The sequence below is a fragment of the Rhinoraja longicauda genome, chromosome 9, assembly GCF_053455715.1.
Source record: "Rhinoraja longicauda isolate Sanriku21f chromosome 9, sRhiLon1.1, whole genome shotgun sequence".
In the NCBI taxonomy this organism is placed as follows: domain Eukaryota; kingdom Metazoa; phylum Chordata; class Chondrichthyes; order Rajiformes; family Arhynchobatidae; genus Rhinoraja; species Rhinoraja longicauda.
The window spans coordinates 44373116-44400424 of NC_135961.1; the positions used below are offsets into that span (position 1 = coordinate 44373116).

General features: G+C 41.7%; 2 protein-coding genes across 3 annotated transcripts in view; one reads left to right on the top strand and one right to left on the bottom strand.

Moving 5' to 3' along the window:
• Positions 1 to 27309, bottom strand: part of adss2 (adenylosuccinate synthase 2) — a 612379-nt gene that overhangs the window by 111879 nt on the left and 473191 nt on the right. The gene's annotated exons all lie outside the window — the stretch shown is intronic.
• Positions 100 to 26872, top strand: LOC144596685 (3-oxo-5-alpha-steroid 4-dehydrogenase 2-like). 2 transcript variants are annotated; one of them, XM_078405361.1, is made up of 5 exons: positions 100 to 432; positions 12115 to 12278; positions 13397 to 13498; positions 19111 to 19261; positions 25002 to 26872. In XM_078405361.1, exons 1-5 carry the CDS (start codon positions 155 to 157, stop codon positions 25066 to 25068), a joined length of 762 nt encoding a protein of 253 aa, XP_078261487.1. In that variant the 5' UTR covers positions 100 to 154; the 3' UTR covers positions 25069 to 26872. The 2 variants fall into 2 exon arrangements, with proteins under 2 accessions (XP_078261487.1, XP_078261489.1); XM_078405363.1 differs by lacking the exon at positions 13397 to 13498.

Below are 27309 nucleotides of genomic sequence, written 5' to 3' on the forward strand. Positions count from 1 at the left end.
ATGAATATGTAATTACAAAGCCCTGCCTATGGATTTGTTGACACAATAGATCCATCTGGAAACCAGTGCAACTTAAAAAGCCATTCAGATTCACTTTCTGACAAGATCAGATCCGTGGAAATTTGCCTTGTCAAAGAAAATTTCAAGAGCAGATATGCCAGAATGTAATGTGTACATTTATTATGCATTAACAGGCAAATTGCTTTTATTTACAATTCTCATATTCGTGGGTATGAGAAGATATCCATTATTATACGGGAAATATGTAACTAACGACCAATCTCTGATGCTTGTCCCCGCTAAGGTGGGATGGTTTGTTATGGAGCTGCCGTCATTTCTCATACCAGCTCTATTTCTTTACCGATCTGACAGTTTGGACAGCACAGGAAAGAAATTGCTTTTGTTTCTGTTCTGCGGCCACTACTTTCACAGGTAAGTCCAATTGAAACCTATATTTGGATTCGGAATTAGTGTTTTTTCGATGATAAAGATGTCTTGCAAAAAGTTTTTTTTGTGTTTCCACTGTGGCGAGTGAAGTCCTTTAAATTACAGAATGCAATTCTAATATCTATGTGCATGGCTAAAAGTGATATTGGTTGAGGTCATACCCCATGCTTGTTATAGCAATATTACAAGTCTGGGGTATGATTACATTGCAATCACTTCACTCAATGTGTGGCAATCTTTAGAATGCAGAACCCCAAATTACCTTTGATTCGTATTCAATTGTCACATCCATAGGCTCTCCTTTATCTATTCCTCAAGGAACTTCAATAGAGACGATAAGCATGATTTTCCCTTTCATATGACTACACAATCCTATCTTTCATTTTAGATTCCAGTATTACCTTTGTGAGGTGAATTGCTTAGTAGTTTCTGTTTTCTCTCTCCCTTCTTTCTTAAATTGTGAGCTCAACATTTACTTTCATTCACAATGTAGAAACCATTCCAGAATCTACAGAATTTTCAAAGACAATAGCATCCACTATATCTGCAGTCACTTCTTTTAAAACTCTGAAATGGAAGTCGAGGGTTCTTGAGTATTGTTTGCTATCAATCTCATCAACTTTTCGGGTACTTTTTTTCCCCATGGTACTAATTTCCTTAATTTCCTCATTCTTGTTAAACTCTTGATTCTGTAATATTTCTAGCAAGTATATGCACAAATTTCTGAGAAGATAGGTACAATATAATTAATTTTTCTGCCATTTTAATGTTCCCAATTATAATATCTCTATCTTCAAGTGACCTAAATTTGCATGCAATTCTTTTTGAAACTCACAGACAATCCACACACTTTGAATCAGCACAGATTATGACTTTCTGTCAAGGGTTAAATAGGCAGAGCAGCTTAAGACACAATCATACAAACTTCAAAGCGACTTTTAGACTTTAAGAGTTTAATACAAATGAATGCTGGGACGTTATTCATTAGACAAGTATACAAAATCAAACTTTCCCACATCAATCATATCTGAACAACCCCCAAGCTCTCTCGCTTCATAATCTCTGATCTGTGACAAAATTCAAATGACAAAATATCTGTCCTACAATCCTGGGCACTGTTCTGGATTTAAAACACGCACCCAGTTGCACCCTCCATTTTAGAACTTTCTTGTTATCATTTGTGTCTGGGGTTAGTGTTAAATTTCTTCATTATGGCTTTGATAATCTATCAAATTTCGTTTGAATTCCACCGGCTGTAGAAGCGAATCTCTGATCCTCTATTCGCACAATCGGTGGGAGCTTGCTTGCCTGTTCCGAACTTATAACCAACTTAATCTTCTCGCTTCCATCAAGGCTGAGTCTCCTGACAGGTCTGTAACAAGCTGTGTAAAGGACTGTTAACCATTGGGATTAATAGTCTTCTGACATCTAATTGCAACCTAACTGTCCTCCTGGTATTTCATCATAAGCTGGCCACAATCTTTTAGCAAAGCTTCCGTGTCATCCTTTCCCTGAATGAAAAGTGTCATGATGACATTGAACAGATTGTCCCATCTCAATAGTCAATAGTCACTGTACCTACAAGTGACCATAATGTGCCCTTTAGTATTGATCCAAGCCAGTTTGGACGCATTCGGAGACTGACATTGAGTGCTGCTGGAAGGTCATCAACTCTGTGAAAGACGCTCTTTGGACTGCCCGAGCTTGTTGACCTCCCAGTGGAGCGAGCTGTCCGTCAGGGAATGTTGCCGACTGGCCCGCTGCAGACTGCAGGAGTACCTGCTGAGGGACGCACTGCAGCTTGGTGCAGCCAACGCCAAGGCTCTGTGGGGGAGGACCACAGTCTAGGGTCCTTCCGCTGCTGGACATGGGGGGCAGGATGTGGTGGAGACGCCCCACCAAATAAGGGAATCTGTGTAAATTTGGCAATAAATATCTGCATTGAATGTATAACCTCCGGGAATGTCGGATGGAGTTTCTGAAAAGAAAATGTGTTTGTAAATATTTATTACTTAAATAAAGTAATTTTTGATATTAAAAAAATTAAAAATAAAAAGTTTGGGCCGAGCACACTCATTAACTTAAGGGCCTGTCCCACTTCGGCTATTTTAAGGTGACTGCCGGTGACTAGGCTGTCGCCGAACGTTCGCCGGGGTGTCATGGGCATGATCATGAGGAGTCTTCAAAGAATCGTAGTGGATCTCAGCATGTCGCTGAGAAATTTTCCAGATAGAAATTTCTCGGCGACAACTGGCTTGTCGCCAGGTATCGTAGCTTATTGCGGGCGCTGTCGCATGCTGTCCCCAGGTTTGCTAGGTTGTCGCAGATGCATTTAGAAGCACGTAATATTAAATTAAGAAAAGGCATTTGAAGATACCATAAAATACTTGTGTTTAACCAATTTATTTACCGTCAGGACATTTGACAGGTAGATTGGAGTCGACAGTTTGACAGTCAGGTAAGCGTGGGAATTTTGCGATGTTTCTGAAGACGGTGTAATCTCTTCGCCAGGTGCAAGTTTCACAAAAAAAATAACATTCAACCACAGGGCTCTTTACACCTGAACTTACATCAGTAATACCACGTTCTGGCTGAGCCATTTATTGATAAAGCCATTATGAGCCATTAATAAATCCATTTATTTCAGTAGGACCGTAAAACTATGCATATTAAACTAAACTAAAAGCTGCAGGTAGAACAGATGCAACAGTTTTGAACGAACAGATGGCGGTTCAAAGTTACGCGTTAAATAAAAGTTTAACACTTTTAGCTCGACCTGTAATTATTTATTTTTTTAAAAGGCAAGAAGACTATTAAGAGATTTTTTTTCAACATAATTAAAACTCGAGCTTCCAGCCAAAAGTTAAACTTTGTGAATTTAACACCTTGAGCGGTTAAAAGTAGTTCTAGCGAGGAGCCTGACTGGTGAATCTGGTGTGTGTTATTGACGGGACACCTTCACCTTGAATCCAATAGGGAGGTTTAAATAAAAGGCGAAAACTAGCAAATGCTACAAAATAAAATATTCAAAGCAAGTTTTTAAAAAAACGTGTGGAGGGAGGAACTGCAGATGCTGGTTTACACTGAAGATAGAATATGTGAATTTCGGTCAGGACCCTTCTTCAGACAGAGTCAGGGGAGAGGGAAACTAGAGATCTGAAATAGTTCAAAGAAGATCTTAAATCACCGCATTATCAAACCTCCCTATAGAAGTGGCGAAATGTACACCGGCAGATTATCACATCTCTGGGGAGAAGGAGTGGGTGACATTTTGGGGTCGACTGTACTTCAGACCAAGGGTCTCGACCTGAAACGTCACCCATTCGTTCTCTTCTGACATGCTGCCTGGCCTGCTGAGTTACTCCAGCTCTTTGTGTCTATCTTCGGTTGTCACATGCGTTCTGTACGACCTGACTCGGCATTGTCGTGGTCATTGTCGTAGGGTAAAAGAAAATTTTGTCGATCTGCTACGACTTTGACAGTCGCTGGCAGTCACCTAAAAAATCGCCTGTGGGACGCCCTTTAGAGTAATCCATCTAGAACAGCCTATCTAAATTTAAAAGCTACCATCTCCTTTTCTCACTCTCACCCAAGCATTGAATTGCTGCCATTGTTTGCAAATGCAGAAAATCCCTTGATCTCTGGTGGTCCCTTATTTGTGTGAGACTGTATGATTAATCATTAGTTGACATTACTGGTTCTCCCCTATCTCTTTGTCTGTCTTATCGAATATATCAGTCCCGCAAGCCCTGGCATGCTTCAAATTCTTGTGTCGCTCTTGTAGCACTTGGACTGCTGCCTTTAAATACCTACATTCCTCAAACACTCAATTAGTTTCTGTGCATGCGCAATTCATTTCCTCTTGTAATCTGTGGTACATGAAAATAAGTTAACCTTTCAGTCCCACGCCCAAGACCTTTCATCAACTCTGACGACGGGTCTTGGCCTGAAATGTGAACTCTGTTTCTCATTCCACAGATGCTGCCTGACCTACTGGGTGTTTCCAGGATTTTATGCTTTTATTTCAGATTTCCAGCATCTGCAGTTTTTTTAAAAATTCTCTTGTAATATTACCCCAATGTTTTTCTTTTCTTCTCTTTCATGCCCAATCTCTGACAATTCTTTTTAACAAGCTTTTTATTACCGAATCAATTTCTGATAAAATTTCTGCTGTCTCCAGCAACATTCATGATTGCTACATTCTTTGCCCACATAGATTTTATCCAATTTTGATGTCCCCTTTTCTACTTCTATTCTTCAGCCTCTTTGATAAGGTGAGATGCAATGACCCACAATGACCCATACCTAACCTTCATTCAATGATATATAAGAAAATAACTGCAGATGCTGGTACAAATCGATTTATTCACAAAATGCTGGAGTAACTCAGCAGGTCAGGCAGCATCTCGGGAGAGAAGGAATCTTCAGTCTGAAGAAGGGTCTCGACCCGAAACGTCACCCATTCCTTCTCTCCCGAGATGCTGCCTGACCTGCTGAGTTACTCCAGCATTTTGTGAATAAATCTTCATTCAATGATGATTTGTTCCCCAACTACTGATCTGCCATCAGTGGCTGACAATGGGGGAAAATCTGCAATAAACCTGCCTGTTGTGTTTTTTTCAGTATTCAGTCTGAAACTATCTGGGTGCGATAAAATAAGCCCAAAATATTTGTATTGGTTTATTATCGTCATGTGTATTGATATACAGTTAAAAAAACACATTCTAAAATATATTGCAACTAAGTAACACCAATATGAAATTAGTCAAATAATATAACATAGTACAGCACAGCTTAATTTATTGTCACGTGTACCGAGGTACAGTGAAAAACTATTGTCGCGTGCTATCCGGTCAGCAGAAAAACATAGAAACATAGAAAATAGGTGCAGGAGTAGGCCATTCGGCCCTTCGAGCCAGCACCGCCATTCAATATGATCATGGCTGATCATCCAACTCAGTATCCCGTACCTGCCTTCTCTCCATACCCCCTGATCTCTTTAGCCACAAGGGCCACATCTAACTCCCTCTTAAATATAGCCAATGAACTGGCCTCAACTACCTTCTGTGGCAGAGAATTCCACAGATTCACCACTCTCTGTGTGGAAAAAAAGTTCTCATCTCGGTCCTAAAAGACTTCCCCCTTATCCTTAAACTGTGACCCCTTGTTCTGGACTTCCCCAACATCGGGAACAATCTTCCTGCATCTAGCCTGTCCAACCCCTTAAGAATTTTGTAAGTTTCTATAAGATTCCTCCTCAATCTTCTAAATTCCAGCGAGTACAAACCGAGTCTATCCAGTCTTTCTTCATATGAAAGTCCTGCCATCCCAGGAATCAATCTGGTGAACCTTCTCTGTACTCCCTCTATGGCAAGAATGTCTTTCCTCAGATTAGGAGACCAAAACTGTACGCAATACTCCAGGTGTAGTCTCACCAATGCCCTGTACAACTGCAGCAGAACCTCCCTGCTCCTATACTCAAATCCCCTCGCTATGAATGCCAACATACCATTCGCTTTCTTCACTGCCTGCTGCACCTGCATGCCTACTTTCAATGACTGGTGTACCACGACACCCAGGTCTCGTTGCATCTCCCCTTCTCCTAATTGGCCACCATTCAGGTAATAGTCTGCTTTCCTGTTCTTGCCACCAAAGTGGATAACCTCACATTTATCCACATTATACTGCATCTGCCATGCCTTTGCCCACTCACCTAACCTATCCAAGTCATGTTGCAACCTCCTAGCATCCTCCTCACAGCTAACACTGCCCCCCAGCTTCGTGTCATCCGCAAACTTGGAGATGTTGCATTCAATTCCCTCGTCCAAATCATTACATGACAATACATGATTACAATTGAGCCATTTACAATGTAGAGATACATGATAAGAGAGTAATGTTTAGTGTAAGGTAAAGCCTGCAAAGTACGATCAAGGATAGTCTGAGGGTCACCAGAGGTAGATCGTAGTTCAGCGCTGTTTTCTGCTTGTGGTCGGATCACATAAGAATATTAGAAGAAATGATACAAAATACAATATTGGATTATAAGAAATAAATGACTATAAACTTGTATGAAGTGCTATGCGCTGCTGCAGCTCTGTACTGACTATAAGGAAGTTGGTTATATGTTAGGAGGATAAGCAGGCAAGCTCCCACCGATTGTGCTATTAGAGGATCAGAGATTTGCTCCTGCAATCAGTGGAATTCAAACGCTTTTGACAGATTATCAAGAAGCAAAGCCATAAAGAAGAATTTAAACACAAATCCCAGACACAAATGGTAACAAGAAAGTTCTGAAATGAAGGTTGCAACTGGGTGTGTTGCCCCTTCCTCCCATCTCAAGCCCCATCACAAAATAAATTGATTCAGTGGAGTTTAGATTGCTCAACAAGCCAGATGATCCTGAGTAATGGAGAATTCAGACACAGAGAGCATGATGTGATGTTAACTTGAGGTCACTGGTCTAAAACTGACTTTAGGCATGTGTCATATCCAGACAAGTCAGTCATCGAGCATTTCAAGAGCATTGTTTTGGGGGATTTTAACAAGGCTAACCTCAGCCAAGAGCTTCCAAAATACAGACATCACGTTACCTGCCCCACCAGAGGGGAGAGAACACTTAATCATTGTTATACTACAATCAGGAAGGCATATCGCTCTGTTCCCCATGGGCTCTGGGATTCTCTGATCATTGTTTAGTTCACCTTATTCCGACCTAGAGGCAGAAACTAAAATCTGCTAAGCCTGTGGTCAGAACAATTAAAAAAAGTGGACAAGCAAGGGCATTGAAAATCTACTGTCCTGCTTTGACTGCACTGATTGGAATGTGTTCAGGGAAGCAACCACAAGGTTTGATGAATATACAGACACTGTGACATCATATGTCAGCTTTTGTGAGAACTGTTGCATTCCCACTCGGACCCGGATCGGTTGAACAACGACAAGCCCTGGTTTACAGCAGAACTCAGACAGCTCCACCAGTCAAAAGATGAGGCCTATAGGAGCGGGGATGCAGAGCTCCCCAGGCAAGTCAAGTACAAGCTGAGAAGAGGAATCAGAGCTGCCAAGGAAAGGTACTCTGAGAAGTTGAGGAGCAAGTTCTCAGCTAATGACGCTTCTTCAGTGTGGAAGGGCTTGCAAGAAATCACCAGCTACAAGAGGAAAACCAACGACCTGAAGGAGTTCTACTGCAGGTTCGATAGACAGAAACATAACCCTGGTACCCCCTCCCTCCCTCCCTCCCTCCCTCCCTCCCTCCCTCCCTCCCTCCCTCCCTCACCCACCCCCAATTACCACTTCACACCTACTTAAAGCCTGACTCCAGTCTGCAAAGACTGGGCCCTCGTGCACTACTCACCCCCTCCTTGCTGCTCAACATCAGTCTGGCCACTTTTCCATCACTAACAATAGCAATTGAGGAGGTGGAAAAGCTATTCAGGAGATAGAAAAGCCGGAACTCTCCAGGACCGGACAATGTTTCCCCCTGTACCCTCAAGCTTTGTGCCGGACAACTGGCACCAGTCTACACAGATATTTTCAACTAGTCCCTGCAAAGCTGCACTGTCCCTGCCTGCTTCAAAGTCCCCACTATTGTCCCTGTACCCCAAAAGCCAAGGATTACTGGTCTTAATGACTACAGGCCAGTTGTACTGACCTCTGTAATCATGAAGACCCTTGAAAGACTTGTGCTGGCCCACCTGAAAAATCTCACAAACCCGCTGGACCCTTTGCAGTTTGCATACCGGGCAAATAGAGTGGCAGTGTGAACTGTGAAGAGGATGTTAAGAGGTTGCAGGGTGACCTGGATAGGTTGAGTGAGTGGGCAGATGCTAGCAGATGCAGTATAATATAGATAAATGTGAGGTTATCCACTTTGGCGGCAAAAGCAAGGAGGCAGATTATTATCTCAATGGTGTCAGGTTAGGTAAGGGGGAAGTGCAGCAAGACTTGGGTGTCCTTGTACACCAGTCACTGAAAGTTGACGTGCAGGTACAGCAGGCAGTGAAGAAAGCTAATGGCATGTTAGACAATAGACAATAGGTGCAGGAGTAGGCCATTCGGCCCCTCGAGCCAGCACCACCATTCAATGTGATCATTGCTGATCATTCTCAATCAGTACCCCGTTCCTGCCTTCTCCGCATACCCCCTGACTCCGCTATCCTTAAGAGCTCCATCTCGCTCTCTCTTGAATGCATTCAGAGAATTGGCCTCCACTGCCTTCTGAGGCAAAGAATTCCACAGATTCACAACTCTCTGACTGAAAAAGATTTTCCTCATCTCCGTTCTAAGTGGCCTACTCCTTCTTCTTAAACTAAGGCCCCTGGTTCTGGACTCCCCCAAAATTGGGAACATGTTTCCTGCCTTTAACGTGTCCAACCCTTTAATAATCTTATATGTTTCGATAAGATCCCCTCTCATCCTTCTAAATTCCAGTGTATACAAGCCTAGTCGCTCCAGTCTTTCAACATATGACAGTCCCGCCATTCCGGGAATTAACATAGTAAACCTACGTTGCACGCCCTCAATAGCAAATGTTGGCCTTCATAACGAGAGGATTTCAGTATAGGAGTAAAGAGGTTCTTCTGCAGTTGTATAGGGCCCTGGTAAGACCACATCTGGAGTATTGTGTACAGTTTTGATCTCCTAATTTGAGGAAGGACATCCTTGTAATTGAAGCAGTGCAGCGTTGGTTCACGAGATTGATCCCTGGGATGGTGGGACTGTCATATGAGGAAAGATTGAAAAGACTAGGCTTGTATTCACTGGAGTTTCGAAGGATGAGAGGGGATCTTATAGAGACATATAAAATTATAAAAGGACTGGACAAATGTTCCCAATGTTGGGGGGAATCCAGAACCAGGGTCCACCATCTTAGAATAAAGGGGAGGCCATTTAAAACTGAGGTGAGAAGGAACTTTTTCACCCAGAGAGTTGTGAATTTGTGGAATTCTCTGCCACAGAGGGCAGTGGAGGCCAAATCACTGGATGAATTTAAGAGAGAGTTAGATAGAGCTCTGGGGGCTTGTGGAATCAAGGGATATGGGGAGATGTTGGGCACAGGTTACTGATTGTGGATGATCAGCTATGATCACAATCAATGGCGGTGCTGACTCGAAGGGCTGAATAGCCTCCTCCTGCACCTATTTTCTATGTTTCTATGTTTCTATGAGTGGATGACGCAATCAACCGAGGCCTGCACTTCATCCTCCAGCACCTAGACCGCCAGGGGACCTCTGCAAGGATTTTGTTTGTGGATTTTAGCTCTGCATTCAACTCCATTGTGCCAGACCAACTACACTCCAAACTCTCCCAGTTGACTGCCTGAATCCCTCTGTCAGTGGATTATCAACTTCGTGACAGACAGGAAGCAGCATGTGAGACTGGGAAAGTACATTTCGGACATGCAGACCCTCAGCATAGGAGCACCGCAAGGCTGCTTAATCTCCCCTCTCCATTACTCTCTCTACACCAACGACTGCCCCTCCACAGACTCCTTTGTCAAGCTTCTCAAGTTTGCAGACGACACAACCCTGATTGGACTAATCCAGGATGGGGAGGAATCTGCCCACAGGCAGGAAGTGACACAGCTGGCGTCCTGGTGCCATTGCAACAACCTGGAGCTCAATGCTCTTAAGACGGTGGAATTGATTGTAGACTTTAGGAGAGCTCTCCCTCCCCTCCCCCCACTCACCACCAGCAACACTACAGTCACATCTGTGGAATCATTTAAGTTCCTTGGAATCGTCATCTCCAAGGACCTTAAATGGGGGGCCACCATCGACTCCACAGTCAAAAAGGCCCAATAGAGGATGTACTTCCTGCAGCAGCTGAGAAAACATAATCTGCCACAGGTAATGATGGTCCAGTTTTATTCAAGATTCAAGATTCAAGATTCAAGATAGCTTTATTTGTCATCCAATATTGGACGAAATTCAGTCACCCATAGTCCAACAATAAAAGCACTAAATAGGCATTAAAATTACACAACCCCAAAAACACACAAAAAAAGAAACATCCATCAAAGAAACATCAATCACAGTGAGTCTCCTCCAGTCCTCTCCTCACTGTGATGGAAGGCCACAATGTCTTTCCCTTCTCCTGCTGTCCTCTCCCGCAGTCAGGTTGTTGTGGTTGCAGGCCGCGCCGGACGGTCCGCAGCGGCCGGAGCCTAAGGCGAGTCCCAGCCGCTCCCGCAGCCTCCGAAGACGGCCAGCTCCGCCGATGATAAGTCCGATCCGGGGCGGGCGAACACGCTGCTGCTGCCGCTGTTGCTGCACGTCGGGGCGGTCGTGGCTCCCGACATTGAAGCCCCCGCCCAGCAGAGAAATATCCCGCGGCATATCTTAGGCCGCGCCGGACGGTGAAATGTCCGCGGCCCAAGCCCCGCGATCCGGGGCGGGCGAACCCGCTGCCGCTGCCGGAGCTCCCGATGTCGGCATCCACGCGGCCCGAGCCTAAGGCAAGTCGCAGCCGCTCCCGCAGCCTCCGAGGACGGCCGGCTCCGGTGATGGTAAGTCCGATCCACGGGCTCTGCGAACCAGAGCCCTGGAGGCAGCCAGCTCCAGGAGTTGGGCCGATGGTAGGCCGCAGCAGGAACGGAGACATGGCCCAGAAAACAAAGGTCGGGTCTCCGTTCGGAAGGGACACATATTTACAATTTTACAGTTCCCCCCTCCCCCCCACATACACACATAGTACACAAACACAAAAACACCACATCACAACTACAATTAAGACACAAAAACAACAAAAACACAAAGACAAATGGACCGCAGGTAAGCCGCAGCTGCTATGGCAGCGCCGCCATTATACTGCCATCATAGAGTCTGTCCTCACCTTCTCCATCATGGCCTGATTTGGCTCAGCCACCAAGCATGACATTTGAAGGTTGCAGCGCATCGTTCGATCAGCCGAGAAGGTTGTTGGCTGCAACCTTCCCCCCATCGACGAACTGTACACTGCAAGAGCCTGGAAAAGAGCGGGTAAAATCATCTCTGACTCCTCTCACCCTGGCCACAAACTCTTTGATGCACTTCCCCTTGGAAGGCAACTCCGGACTGTCAAAGCCACCACAGTCAGACATAAAAACAGCTTTTTTTCCACAAGCAGTAGCTCCACTCAACAGCCAAAAGTCTGTAGCCTCCTTTTGCTCTGGTATTTTATTTAATTCTTCACATATTTAAATTATAATGTTTTATTTTTAATTGTCTACTGTTTTTTGTGTTGTTACTTGTGAGCAAAGCACCAAGGCAAATTCCTTGTATGTATTCATATTTGGCTAATAAAATGTATCCAATTCAATTCAATTCTATTCAGAGCTTTCAAGCATTTTGAAAGCAGCAACATTGCTAACGTATGGATTCACAAATGTATGTGAATGTTTGAAGATCCCTGAAAAGAGGATTTGAACAGCTTCTCACTGTGCACACAACAATCACCAATCTTTTCCTTCATAACTGTTGAAATAAAGAACAATTAACTCACTATGTTAGTGTTGAGGTTGTCATTTTAATAACCAACTGTTCCGTGACAGTACCGAAAGATTAAAAGGAAGACTAATCCGAAGGAATCAATAAAGGGGGTTTCCACACATGTTTCTTTTTATTTCCTTTGTTTAAAGTTTTCCAGAAATAATTTTTTAATGCTTTTCTAAATTCTGCTTTAAAGGACATTTATCTATGGATTTAGAACCAAAGGAAACCCTATGCCTTGCACAGTTGTTATCTTTGCGTGTATATTTTGTACTCTTAATGGCTACCTTCAAGGATACAGCATGATTTACTGCACTCACTATGATGATGACTGGACCTCTGGAATCAGATTCACCTCAGGTAAACTTACATTTGCAATTAATGACAAATGAATTTGGAGCAGTAGGTGGCCATCTTGCTCTTCAAACAGTCTGAAAAAGGGTCTCGACCTGAAACGTCACCCATTCCTTCTCTTCTGAGATGCTGCCTGACCCGCTGAGTTACTCCAGCATTTTGTGTCTACCTTGCTCTTCAACCTACTCAATTATCTTCTACTTCAGCACCATTCACTTGCACCATCCCAATAAATCGAACTTGGTTTTGAACGCAATCAATGATTGACCTTTCCAAAGATTTATGAGAAGAAAGTTCTCCACATCTCAATCCAAAATGAGTGAGCCCTTATTTTGAGACTGTGCCCTCTGGTTCTGCAATCAGTCATATTTGGGACTTCTTTTTAATACATGCAGGTGAATGAGTGATACTGGGAAGACTGACCCTAAGTTAAATTCTATGCCATCTCAGGAGGCAGTTGCCATTTACTGTATATTATGTGGGTCTGGGGTCACAAATAGTCCAAACTGAATACAGGCAGCAGATTTGCAGCTTTAAAAGATATCAATGAAGAAAAGATATATAATGTTCTGGTGGTTGTGTTATCACATTTTTTTGCTTCCAGATTTTCATTTAATTAACTATTCAAACTTCCCAGTTCCACAGCATCTCTGGAGAACATGGATAAGCAATGTTTCGGGTTGAGATCCACAGTTTAGTCTATAGACTCCATTACAAACTTATTTCCCATTGCAATTGTAATGTTGCACTCATTTAGTTTTCTGGGTCAATGAGGGGATTTTGAAACTATTGATCAACATTTTCCTGGTTGATGTTTATGCAGATATTTGTTTTAAAACGATGTTGCATGCTACATTTTTCTGCTTTATTTGCTGTATTTCCTAACAGGTAAAGAAGAGCTTGTGTACAATGGAATGGAATGGAATGGAATGGGTTGTCAGAGCATAAATGATCAAACTGATGAATTATCCTTTGACTTTTGTATTAAGGGAACAAAAATTAACTAACTTTGCATGTTGATAAATTACCTTTGCTTTATTATTTCAAACAGATTATAAATATGTTTGTTTCTGTTTCATTTTTGTGACTATGATAAATAATTATTTTTTAATGTTATATTTCAGGTGTTCTGCTATTTTTCATGGGACTAACAATTAACATTCACAGTGACCACATATTATTGTGCCTAAGAAAATCCAGTGAAAAGAGTTATTTTATTCCTCAAGGTAGCATCTTCCAGAATTATGCAATTACAATCTTTAGAAGCAAATAATTATATTCCTCCAAAATGATATTATTTGTCATAGAGTCATACAGTGTGGAAACAGGCCCTTCGGCCCAACTCGTCCACACCGGCCAACAGTGTCCCAGCTACACTAATCCCACTTCCCTGCGCTTGGTCCATATCCCTCCAAACCTGTCCTATCCATATACCTGTCTAACTGTTTCTTAAACTATGGGATAGTCCCAGCCTCAACTACCTCCTCTGGCAGCTTGTTCCATACACCCACCACCCTTTGTGTGAAAAAGTTATCCCTCGGATTCCTATTCAATCTTTTCCCCTTCACCTTGAACCTATGTCCTCTGGTCCTCGATTCACCTTCTCTGGGCAAAAGACTCTGCATCTACCCGATCTATTCCTCTCATGATTTTGTATACCTCTATAAGATCTCCCCTCATCCACCTGCGCTCCATGGAATAGAGACCCAGCCTACTCAACCTTTCCTTGTAGCTCAGACCCTCTAGTCCTGGCAACATCCTCATAAATGTTTTCTGAACCCTTTCAAGCTTGACAATATCTTTCCTATAACATGGTGCCCAGAACCAAACACAATATTCTAAATGCAGTCTCACCAACATCTTGAACAACTGTAACATGGCCTCCCAAATTCTATACTCAATACCCTGATTGATGAAGGCCAAAGTACCAAAAGCCTTTTTGACCTCCTTATCTACCTGCGACTCGACCTTCAAGGAACCATGCACCTGTACTCCTGGATCCCTCTGCTCTACAACACTACCCAGAGGCCTACCATTTACTGTGTAGGTTCTGCCCTAGTTCAACATCCCAAAATGCAACACCTCACACTTCTCTGCATTAAATTCCATCAACCATTCCTCCGCCCAGCTGGCCAATCGTTCACAACCATCTTCACTCTCTGCAAAACCATTCATTTTTGTATCATCAGCAAACTTGCTAATCTTGCCCTGTATGGTCTTATCCAAATCATTGATGTAGATGACAAACAGTAACGGGCCTAGCACCGAACCCTGAGACACACCACTAGTCACAGGCATCCAGTCTGAGAAGCAACCTTCCACCATTACCCTCTGTTTCCTTCCATGGAGCCAATTTGCTCTACATTCAGCTATCTCCCCTTGGATCCCATGCGATCTAACCTTCCAGAGCAGCCTACTATGCGGAACTTTGTCGAATGCCTTACTGAAGTCCATGTATACAACATCTACAGCTCTTCTTTTTATTCACAAAATGCTGGAGTAACTCAGCAGGTCAGGCAGCATCTCGGGAGAGAAGGAATGGGTGACGTTTCGGGTCGAGACCCTTCTTCTCGACCCGAAACGTCACCCATTCCTTCTCTCCCGAGATGCTGCCTGACCTGCTGAGTTACTCCAGCATTTTGTGAATAAATCGATTTGTATGGGAGATTTCAACATGCAGGTAGACTGGGAAAATCAGGTTGGAAATGGACCCCAGGAAAGAGAGTTTGTAGAGTGCCTTCGAGATGGATTCTTAGAACAGCTTGTACTGGAGCCTACCAGGGAGAAGGCAATTCTGGATTTAGTGTTGTGTAATGATCCTGATCTGATAAGGGGACTAGAGGTAAAAGAGCCATTAGAAGGCAGTGATCACAACATGATAAGTTTTACTCTGCAAATGGAAAGGCAGAAGGGGAAATCGTAAGTGTCAGTATTACAGTATAGCAAAGGGGATTACAGAGGCATGAGGCAGGAGCTGGCCAAAATTGACTGGAAGGAGGCCCTAGCAGGGAAGAGGGTAGAACAGCAATGGCAGGTATTCCTGGGAATAATGCAGAGGTTGCAGGATCAATTTATCCCAAAGAGGCGGAAAGACTCTAAGGGGAGTAAGAGACACCTGTGGCTGACAAGGGAAGTCAAGGACAGCATAAAAATTAAGGAGAGGAAGTATAACATAGCAAAGAAGAGTGGGAAGACAGAGGATTGGGACTCTTTTAAAGAGCAACAAAAGTTAACTAAAAAGGCAATACGGGGAGAAAAGATGAGGTACGAGGGTAAACTAGCCAATAATATAAAGGAGGATGGCAAAAGTTTTTTTAGGTACGTGAAGAAGAAAAAAATAGTCAAGGCAAATTTGGGTCCCTTGAAGACAGAAGCAGGGGAATTTATTATGGGGAACAAAGAAATGGCAGACGAGTTAAACCGTTACTTTGGATCTGTCTTCACTAAGGAAGATACACACAATCTCCCAAATGTTCTAGGGGCCGGAGAACCTAGGGTGATGGAGGAACTGAAGGAAATCCACATTAGGCAGAAAATGGTTTTGGGTAAACTGATGGGACTGAAGGCTGATAAATCCCCAGGGCCTGATGGTCTGCATCCCAGGGTACTTAAGGAGGTGGCTCTAGAAATAGTGGAAGCATTGGAGATCATTTTTCAATGTTCTATAGATTCAGGATCAGTTCCTGTGGATTGGAGGATAGCAAATGTTATCCCACTTTTTAAGAAAGGAGGGAGAGAGAAAACGGGTAATTATAGACCAGTTAGTCTGACATCAGTGGTGGGGAAGATGCTGGAGTCAATTATAAAAGACGAAATTGCTGAGCATTTGGATAGCAGTAACAGGATCATTCCGAGTCAGCATGGATTTACAAAGGGGAAATCATGCTTGACAAATCTATTGGAATTTTTTGAGGATGTAACTAGGAAAATTGACAGGGGAGAATCAGCGGATGTGGTGTACCTCGACTTTCAGAAAGCCTTCGACAAGGTCCCACATAGGAGATTAGTGGGCAAAATTAGAGCACATGGTATTGGGGTAGGGTACTGACATGGATAGAAAATTGGTTGACAGACAGAAAGCAAAGAGTGGGGATAAATGGGTCCCTTTCGGAATGGCAGGCAGTGACCAGTGGGGTACCGCAACGTTCGGTGCTGGGACCCCAGCTATTTACGATATACATTAATGACTTAGATGAAGGGATTAAAAGTACCATTAGCAAATTTGCAGATGATACTAAGCTGGGGGGTAGTGTGAATTGTGAGGAAGATGCAATAAGGCTGCAGGGTGACTTGGACAGGTTGTGTGAGTGGGCGGATACATGGCAGATGCAGTTTAATGTAGATAAGTGTGAGGTTATTCACTTTGGAAGTAAGAATAGAAAGGCAGATTATTATCTGAATGGTGTCAAGTTAGGAAGAGGGGATGTTCAACGAGATCTGGGTGTCCTAGTGCATCAGTCACTGAAAGGAAGCATGCAGGTACAGCAGGCAGTGAAGAAAGCCAATGGAATGTTGGCCTTCATAACAAGAGGAGTTGAGTATAGGAGCAAAGAGGTCCTTCTACAGTTGTACCGGGCCCTGGTGAGACCGCACCTGGAGTACTGTGTGCAGTTTTGGTCTCCAAATTTGAGGAAGGATATTCTTGCTATTGAGGGCGTGCAGCGTAGGTTCACTAGGTTAATTCCCGGAATGGCGGGACTGTCGTATGTTGAAAGGCTGGAGCAATTAGGCTTGTATACACTGGAATTTAGAAGGATGAGGGGGGATCTTATTGAAACATATAAGATAATTAGGGGATTGGACACATTAGAGGCAGGAAACATGTTCCCAATGTTGGGGGAGTCCAGAACAAGGGGCCACAGTTTAAGAATAAGGGGTAGGCCATTTAGAACGGAGATGAGGAAGAACTTTTTCAGTCAGAGAGTGGTGAAGGTGTGGAATTCTCTGCCTCAAAAGGCAGTGGAGGCCAGTTCGTTGGATGCTTTCAAGAGAGAGCTGGATAGAGCTCTTAAGGATAGCGGAGTGAGGGGGTATGGGGAGAAGGCAGGAACGGGGTACTGATTGAGAGTGATCAGCCATGATCGCATTGAATGGCGGTGCTGGCTCGAAGGGCTGAATGGCCTACTCCTGCACCTATTGTCTATTGTCTATTGTCTATTATCTGCAGTTATTTTCTTATATTATATCTACAGCTCTTCTCTCATCAACCTTTTTGGTCACATTTGTATTAAATGTTGGTGAAATATATTGACCAAGGTTTAGATACTTAAACGATCGCATCTGAAAATGGGGAATGGTGATATATATTTTTTTAAAGCAAGTACTTACAACCTATTCCAATCTTACTCATTATGAGCATCAGCTGATCAGGCATTGCATTGAGTTCCAAACTCAGCCTCCTTTTTCTTGCCAAACTGGTTTAAAATTTGTATATCCTCCTGAGTTCTTTGTTAATACATTTTTCCAGGCCCTCATGTTCCTCGGACTCGTACCCATTATTAACAACCTTGTGTCTGCCAAATTCCTGCTTATCTCTTGACAATCATTTTTGGTCTTAAGATCAAACTCCCTTTTTATGGTTTCTTTGTTTGTTCGTACCTTGTCAATAGTCTGAACTATGTACTTGATTTTGCTGTCTCCTACTACATCATTTGCTGCTGTACCTAATTAGTCACAAGTTCGGGATGATAATAATTCCTGGCCCGGTTGAATAATAAAATTCACCTGTAATTCAAAAAAAGGTGTATACTCCTGAGCTTATCTGACTTCCTGAACCAAAGGTCCCTTCAATAAAATACAATACTGGAAGCAGATTGCCAGAAATCTGAACTAACAAATTGCAAACACATACACTTCTCTAACACTCAGTGTGTCTAGCAAATAGGAGTCTTAAGTGGACGGCTGTTCTTTGAGAATCAAAGAATAGTACCATCACCCTAAAGTGAAATCTCATGACAGATATTTGAAGGAATGAATCCAGACATAAATCATTATTTGCCTTGAGGGTTGCTGACTATGCTGTGAGGCTAATTCAAAGTGGAACAGTTGTTACATCCTGATGAGAAGCAAGGTAAAGATTAAGATGCTAATGAAACATGTAAAGTGGAACTGGACAAAGTTAAAACAAGTTAAACTAATTTTTCCATAAAAAATCATAAAGTAATGGAAAATTGGAAAAGAGATGATTAATGCAGAACAATAAGTACGTGGAAAGATAAAGAAAAGAGCGTCAAATAAAGCAGGAGGTGGACGCAAAAATAAGGAAGCTGGTGAATTGAAAAGAGGACGGAGGCAAATCTATTAATTCCCTGGGTGGATTTGGAGGGAAGGAAAACCATTTGTACAGATGTCTCATCTCCTCACATCCACCTGAAATGCTAGTCCAAGAAATTGGCCGAAAGCTGTTGCCAGCCAAATTATTACTATTTGAGTTGAATTCTCAGTGGATTCCTATCTAAATTTGAGGCACCAAAATTAGAGGGGGACAAAAATCTACAGACCTTAGGCTGTAGCATCAGAGCAAGAGTTAGCTGCCTTGAGGACAACAGAGGAGTCCACTGTTTAGTTGATGAAAATCTACAATAAAAACAGAACATGATGGAAATACTCAGCAGGTCAGGCTTCATCTGTGAGAAGATATTGCCTGTTCTGCTGAGCAAGTAATTTCAGGCACCAGCCAAGCTAGTCATAGATTGCCTTGCATCTCACCAGTTTGCTTACATTAAAGCAAAGTGGTTATATAAAGCCTGGGTTGGTTTACTACGTTAAAGACACTATTTACATTTGTGTTGAAAACATAATTTAGAATGATCTGTGCCAATTCCACTCTTTTTGGCAGGTGGATTTTTTGAATATGTCTCAGGAGCTAATTATTTTGGTGAAATAGTGGAGTGGTTCGGCTACGCCCTTGCAACATGTACATTTCCAGCCTTCATGTTTGCCATTTTCACTGCAATTAATCTGGGATTTCGTGCACACCAACATCACAGGTAATTCAGAACATATATCAGCTGAAAATCAAATGATGTAAATATAAAGTAAAGGAGACAATGTTGGAAACACTCATTACGTCAAGCACTGTGTGTCAGATGTTTGTGAGACCATACCTGGAGTATTGTGTGCAGTTCTGGTCGCCCAGATATAGGAAGGATGTCATTAAACTGGAAAGGCTGTAGAAAAGATTCACAAATATGATGCCAGGGCTGGAGGGCTTGAGATGTATGGTGAGTCTGGTGGGCTAAGGCTTTTATTCTCTTAAAGAGGTTTATAAAATCATGAGGGACTTAGATAAGGTGAATGATCACAGTCCTTTTTTCTTGGCAGATGAATCGAAAACTAGAGGACATAGATTTAAGATGAGAGTGGAAATATTTAAAGACCTGAGGGGCAATCTCTTTATCACTAAGGGTTGTGGGTATGTGGAACTGCCAGAAGAAGTGGTAGAGGCAGGTACATGGCTTAGGTAGAGGCAGGTACATTATTAGGCTTAAGACAGGTTGGACAGGTATATAGATAGGACAGATTTGAGGGTTATGGGCCAGGAGCAGCCAAGTGGAGGCAAGAACGAGTTGGGCAAGAACGAGTTGGGCTGACGGTCCTGTCTCTGAGCTGTATCTCTCTATGAAAGTGAAAGAGAGTTAAATTTCAGATTGAAGATATGCTGACCCTAATGAAGGATCCAAGACATGAAACATTAACTATTTCTCTTTCTACTGGTGCTGCCTGATTTGCCCAGAATCAGTAGCATATTCTGTTTTTAATTTTGAAATACCACAGTTCTGGAAATCTAAAATTTGCTGGAAATTAGCAAATCAGACATCAACGATGGAGGTGATTTTTCACGTTTCAGAAGTCACGCTGAAAAGGTATACTCTTGTTCTCCACACTGATGCTGCATGACCCATCAGCCTTGTGGGAATTAAGCGGCATAATGGGAATACAGTGCCCTCCATAATGTTTGGGACAAAGACCCATCGTTTATTTATTTGCCTCTGTACTCCACAATTTGTACTCCATAATTGAAAAAATCACATGTGGTTAAAGGGCACATTGTCAGATTTTATTAAAGGCCATTTTTATACATTTTGGTTTCACCATGTAGAAATTACAGCTGTGTTTATACATAGCCCCCCCCCCCCCCCCCCCCCCCCATTTCAGGGCACCATAATGTTTGGGACACATGGCTTCACAGTTCTTTGTAATTGCTCAGGTGTGTTTAATTGCCTCCTTAATGCAGGTATAAGAGAGCTCTCAGCACCTAGTCTTTCCCAAAGATAATAGAGGAGCAAGATAGACCACTCAACCCTAAAACGTAGTAGGTCATGGGTAGATTTCAGCGCCAATTTAGTGGGCAGATTCTGTGTGATATACTGGGCAGTGTTCACAACTTTTCTGCGATTTCTTCGTATATAAAATGTTTACAAACAATTATTTTTGTTCAACTTCTTGGATAAGTTCACAGTTGACATTAATAATTATTTCTTGAAGAGTTGCTGCTTCGTGATCTTTAAACTTTGGATGTTACTGATTGAATATTTGCACCAGAGATCCACTCTGTCTGTATCAGGCCAATTGATCATATTTAATGAACTATTCTTCTTTGCTTTCTCTGTTAATTTTAATTTCTCCTCCACGAGCTGTATCTCTTTTTGTTAGTCCTACATTTTAAAAAGTCATGGAAGCAGAGATGAGGCATTTGCTAACAAAGGGGGGGAGGAGAGGGTGCTGCACCAACACAGGAGAGGTTTGGGCCCAACGGGTCCACTTAGTCTATTAAACCATAAAGGTCGAATTGCCTTTATGGTTTATGTACATAATGTGAAAAATAAGATGAAGAGAGAAATATATATTTATATCAAAATTGCTTCTGAGCTATGAGAAGGAACTTTGAGATCTATGTATCTCTATCTTGCCTCTCACACACAAACACTCATTCATATATATATATATATATATATATATATATATATATATCTATATATATAATGTTAAATTTGTGCAGAGTGTTAGAGCAATACAAGGGAAACTGCACAAAAGAGGGGGCTGGAGAGGAAGGACTGGAGGGAAATGGGCAGAAACAGTAAGAAAGAATAAAATCAGAAAAATTAAGCATTGGGAAAACGTTAAAAAAGAAAAATAACAAAAAAATGTGAGTTGATAGATGAGATATATTCTGCACGTTAATGGTATCATCACACATACTGTTCCCCCACAACATTGATTACACTGCAAGAGCCATAACAAACGGTGGGTTTTGCTTCCTAAAATGGCAGACGTTCCGCTCCATTGTGTCCTACATTTCAGTTTCCGCGATTTCGACGGAGTAGTCCATCTTGCTCTTCTCTATTATCTTTGGTCTTTCCTCCAGTCTTTCCATCACCTTTGGAAACTTTTATTGCTGTTTATCAACATGAGGACCAAAGTTGTGCCAATCAAAGTCAAAGAAGCCATTATGAGACTGAGAAACAAGAATAAAACTGTTAAAGACATCAGCCAAACCTTAGGCTTACCAAAATCAACTGTTTGGAACATCATTAAGAAGAAAGAGAGCACTGGTGAGCTTACTAATCGCAAAGCGACTGGCAGGCCAAGGAAGACTTCCACAGCTGATGACAGAAGAATTCTCTCTATTATAAAGAAAAATCCCCAAACACCTGTCCGACAGATCAGAAACACTCTTCAGGAGTCGGGTGTGGATTTGTCAATGACCACTGTCTGTAGAAGACTTCATGAACAGAAATACAGAGGCTACACTGCAAGATGCAAACCACTGGATAGCCACCAAAATAGGATGGCCAAGAAGTACTTAAAAGAAGTTTGCCAAGAAGTACTTAAAAGAGCCATCACAGTTCTGGAAAAAGGTCTTGTGGACAGATGAGACGAAGATTAACTTATATCAGAGTGATGGCAAGAGCAAAGTATGGAGGAGAGAAGGAACTGCCCAAGATCCAAAGCATACCACCTCATCTGTGAAACACAGTGGTGGGGGTGTTATGGCCTGGGCAAGTATGGCAGCTGGTACTGGCTCACTTATCTTCATTGATGATACAACTGCTGATGTTAGTGGCATAATGAATTCTGAAGTGTATAGACACATCCTATCTGCTCAAGTTCAAAAAGCTTCAAAACTCATTGGCCGGCGGTTCATTCTACAGCAAGACAATGATCCCAAACATACTGCTACAACAACAAAGGAGTTTTTCAACGCTAAAACATGGTCCATTCTTGAGTGGCCAAGTCAATCACCCGATCTGAACCCAATTGAGCATGCCTTTTATATGCTGAAGAGAAACCTGACAAGGACTAGCCCAAAACAAGCATAAGCTAAAGATGGCTGCAATACAGGCCTGGCAGAGCATCACCAGAGAAGACACCCAGCAACTGGTGATGTCCATGAATCGCAGACTTCAAGCATGCAAAGGATATGCAACAAAATACTAAACATGACTACTTTCATTTACATGACATTGCTGTGTCCCAAACATTATGAAATGCAGGGACTATGTATAAACACTGCTGTAATTTCTACATGGTGAAACCAAAATGTATAAAAATGGCCTTTATTAAAATCTGACAATGTGCACTTTAACCACATGTGATTTTTTCTTTTACAAATCTCAAATTGTGGAGTACAGAGGCAAATAAATAAATGATGGGTCTTAGTCCCAAACTTTATGGAGGGCACTGTAAATCTTTTTTTATTTTTTCAAGGAATGTGGGCTTTGCAAGCTGATCCAGCTTTTAATTGTCCATCCCCAATTGTCCTTGAGAAGGTGGTGGTGAGCTGCCTTCTTGAATCGCTGTAGTCCTTGAGGTGTAGGTATGTCTATAATATTATTGAGAACAAGTTTCAGCATTTTGTCCCAGTGACCATGAAGGAACAGTGATATATATATCAGTGATCAGTCTGAAGAGGGTCTCGACCCGAAACGTCACCCATTCCTCTTCTGTGTTGAAGCTATATTCCTCCAGGCATGTGGAAAGTATTTCATCACACTGCTGACTTGATCTTTGCAGATGGTAGACAGGCTTTGGGAGTTAGGTGAGTTACTCACCATATGATTCCTAGCCTCTGACCTACTCTTGTAGTCACGTAATTCAACTCAGCATAAGAGAAACAGGGTCAGCACAATGCTGATTTCACATCCAGTACAATTCTAATCTCCATGACTCATTCGCTCTATTCATGGCAATAAAATTTGCAGTAGTGGAAGATTATTTCACTAGCAGCCAAAATGTGTGGGAAGGAACTGCAAATGCTCGTTTAAACTGAAGATAGCCACAAACAGCTGGAGTAACTCAGCGGGTTAGGCAACATTTCTGGAGAAAAGGAATAGGTGACATTTCGGGTCGAGACCCTTCTTCAGACTAGCACATGGGTTTGGTATGTTTGGCTGGCTGGTGTGCAGTCTCCCCGGGAGGCCTGCACACAGCTGGCCTGGACAGAGCCACCGAGAGCATGGCCTTTCTGTGTGAAACATATTCGATATTCACAAACCTCCAATAACACAGACGCATTAGAAAAACAAAAATGCTATTATAAATGTTTAAATTATTCATTTAAAAATATTAAAACAAAATATCATTCACATGTAATTAAAAACAACTATGTTCTTATGAGTGATCAATATGAACTAAAATAAAAGGAAACTAATTTCTGCTTATTGATCAGCTGACAGCTATGTTTTCTACTGAAATTAATGGGTTCAGTAGTCATGCCAGGTCGAACCTGGTACAGTCGCTATGAGAAATCCCTAACCTAAATCCCTAAATGTTGGGAAATCTTATATGGTCTGCATTGCTCTATTGGACTCCATCAGAGAGTTCATTAGCACAGCTCAGGTGTCATTGGAAAAATATACAGTCAACCAGCTAAAAGTAAGAAATAGATGGAAGGTCAGGTCATGCAGTATTTGAGGTGATGAGCATTGATTATTTAAGGGAAAGTTCGCAAAGCAGCTGAGGCAATGAATAGGTTGATGGATGGAGAGGATGATGGGAGGGGGATCTGTAGAGCATAAATGTTAACATGAATAGATGTCCTAAATGGTCTGGTTTGATGTTGTAGATCCCAAATAAACCAATGTGTTATTTAAGAGGCATGTCTGCCTTAGGAACACATGCAAAAAAACAGGCTTACTTCACGTGCACTCTTCTACGGCTCCTCTCCTCTGAGTACTAAGTAACTCGTAGTGCCTCAAAAATGTGTGTGACATTGCTGCCTGATGAGAGGTGGAGGAGCCTTCTCCTCCCGTTCAGTTGTTGCTAGGTCAGAGTGGTCAGTGGCTGTTTTATTCTGCTGCACTTCCAACACATAGAAACATAGAAAATAGGTGCAGGAGTAGGCCATTCGACCCTTCGAGCCAGCACCGCCATTCAATATGATCATGGCTGATCATCCAACTCAGTATCCCGTACCTGCCTTCTCTCCATACCCCCTGATCCCTTTAGCCACAAGGGCCACATCTAACTCCCTCTTAAATATAGCCAATGAACTGGCCTCAACTACCTTCTGTGGCAGAGAATTCCACAGATTTACCACTCTCCGTGTGAAAAAAAACGTTCTCATCTCGGTCCTAAAAGACTTCCCCCTTATCCTTAAACTGTGACCCCTTGTTCTGGACTTCCCCAACATCAGTGATATTTCAAGATGTCTTCTCTGGGCTTTTTTAATCTGTTAATACCACATTCTTCATTCAGCTGATTAACTGTATTTTTCATCACATTCAGATACTATGTGCAGAAGTTTGATGATTACCCCAAATCGAGGAAATCCCTGATACCTTTCATCATTTGAAAGTCAACTGGAAGATAATGGCATCACATTCAGGATGTTCAAATGAAAACCGTCATATGGAAATCAATATCAGTTCTTAAAGGATATATTTGCTCTGATTTTATATTTGTTACAACTGATTTACACTGATTAGCTAATTAAGTTATTGCATCATATGGAAGGTGCATTCCCAATCTCGTTGTCCCCATGTATAATGACAATAAAGATATATTGTATTGTATTGTATTGTATGCCTCGGTGGGTCGGCGCTGTTTTGGCGGCACACAGGGAACCAACAGCATATTAGGCAGGTGGTCATAACATTTGGACTCATCAGTGTATTCTACCATTTTAACTTACAAAGCTAGGTTTATTCTGTTATCAAAAACATTTAAGATCGCTTAAACTCTTACACCACGGACCTGAATTTCCTAAGTTGAAGATGGCTGGGAAATCTATAGTTAGTCAGTATTCTTGGCTGGTCTGATTCGCATGGTGGCAGCCCTAAACCAATAGCCAGCACCCAGTCCGCTGAATCAGAAACATTTGGGTTAAAGTCATATTCTAGGAATTTGAATGTAAAATCGCACATTCCAGTACAGTACTGCCAAATTATTGATCAGTCTTTCTTTTGGATGATACATTAAATTGAGATTCCCTCTTGCCTTCACAAATTATTTTAAACAATAATGCCTCAGCATTAATTTCAACGAAGAGCAGCATGAATATTGAATATCGAGAATATGAGTGTCTGGCACAGCATTTTACCTTCAACTCTTAATATGGTGATTTAGATATTGAGTTCAGCCCCCCCCCCCCCCCCCCCCCCCACACACACACACACACACTAACCCATGGTTGCGTGTAACTTTAGCAGTTGTGCAGTCGTAATAATTTCAAGGCCTCAGTTTCACAATAATCCATGGGTAAAATGGACTGAATGACAAACAAATTTCTAGAGCTCATATTATCAAAGGCCTGTGCCTTTGCTTTATGTTGTTGGTATTCCTTTCTCAATCGAAAAGGGGGGGGTTTGGTTCTGACTAAGACTTCAAAAGTATTGGAGAAACATTTAGAATAATTGGTCTTATGTTTATTCTGTTCTGCATTGGTATGTTTCAGTGCAATACTCTCAAAAACATCCAACATCACAAAAGATAAATGAAACTTTCACACAACCCAGGTGCAGGGCAATCAGATTATCAGTGAAAAATAAACTTTATTTCCTGCTGCTTTAAAAGCAAAGGGTTGGAAAACAGCACCTCCTATAGAATTCACACTCCAAATCAACTTATTCACAGTGGCAGTTTTGCAATAACTGTGAATGCTTGCGGTTCTTGAGCAGGTTTGCAAAAAAAAAAAGGTTTTGTTGGAGATGCAAGGACAGAAATAGTCACATTTAAGAAGTTTAAATATCAAAATACAATTTGATTTACTAGGAAACCTGACGACTGTATACCAATCAAACGGTAAATGATTCTGTACATGTTCTTACATTGATTTTATATTTTGAATTATATATTTACAATGAAACTTAAAACCACTAAAATGGTTATTTCTGTAATGAACATATTTTAGGTGTAAGAGTAATACATAAAATATAAAAATGTGTGCCAATATTTTTAAATATATTTCACAATTATATTTTGAAAAGTGACTGGTTTGTGATAATTCAGGGAAAATATCACATTTGACCAAGGGTATATTAGTTTGAGTTGTAAGAATTAAATAAGAATTTTAATTCAGAAAACTAGCCTAATTTTGTGTATATTGCATAATTGGATAATCACAGGTTTCAAAATGTCAATTTTATTCCATCTTGTAAGCACAAATAAAGCTATTTTCTGACTCAAGGACACCGGCTAATTGTTTGTTTTGTGTTAACAGAAACAAAATAAAGCTGACCAGAGTTATTTTTCTGCATGCTTACTCACAATGAAATTAAACAGCTTGTTGATTGATATTAACTTTCAGTGACTAACTATGTATCAACATGAATACATGAGTTCAGATCTCGCAGCCCATTGTTATGCTATTGTTGTTGCCCCGGATATGCAATTGTACAGAGTTGTGTAGAATAATTAATTCCCACAACAAGACAATCAGAATACACAAGGTAATTTAATTTCCAGCGATTGATTTTATTCTTGAAATTTATTCCTAAAACTGTAATCGATGCAAGTAATTTAAAATTTTCTTTTATTTATTTGTTCACAGGGTATAAGTATCGATGATAATGCTGACTTTTACAGTCCATCCCTA

Excerpts from the sequence above, each read along its gene's own strand:
- LOC144596685 (XM_078405361.1), top strand. The coding sequence starts at position 155 with ATGCCAGAATGTAATGTGTACATTTATTATGCATTAACAGGCAAATTG. Across the intron at positions 12,279-13,396 it reads TGGAATCAGATTCACCTCAG|GTGTTCTGCTATTTTTCATG; the intron begins GTAAACTTACAT and ends GTTATATTTCAG. Across the intron at positions 19,262-25,001 it reads CGTGCACACCAACATCACAG|ATACTATGTGCAGAAGTTTG; the intron begins GTAATTCAGAAC and ends CATCACATTCAG.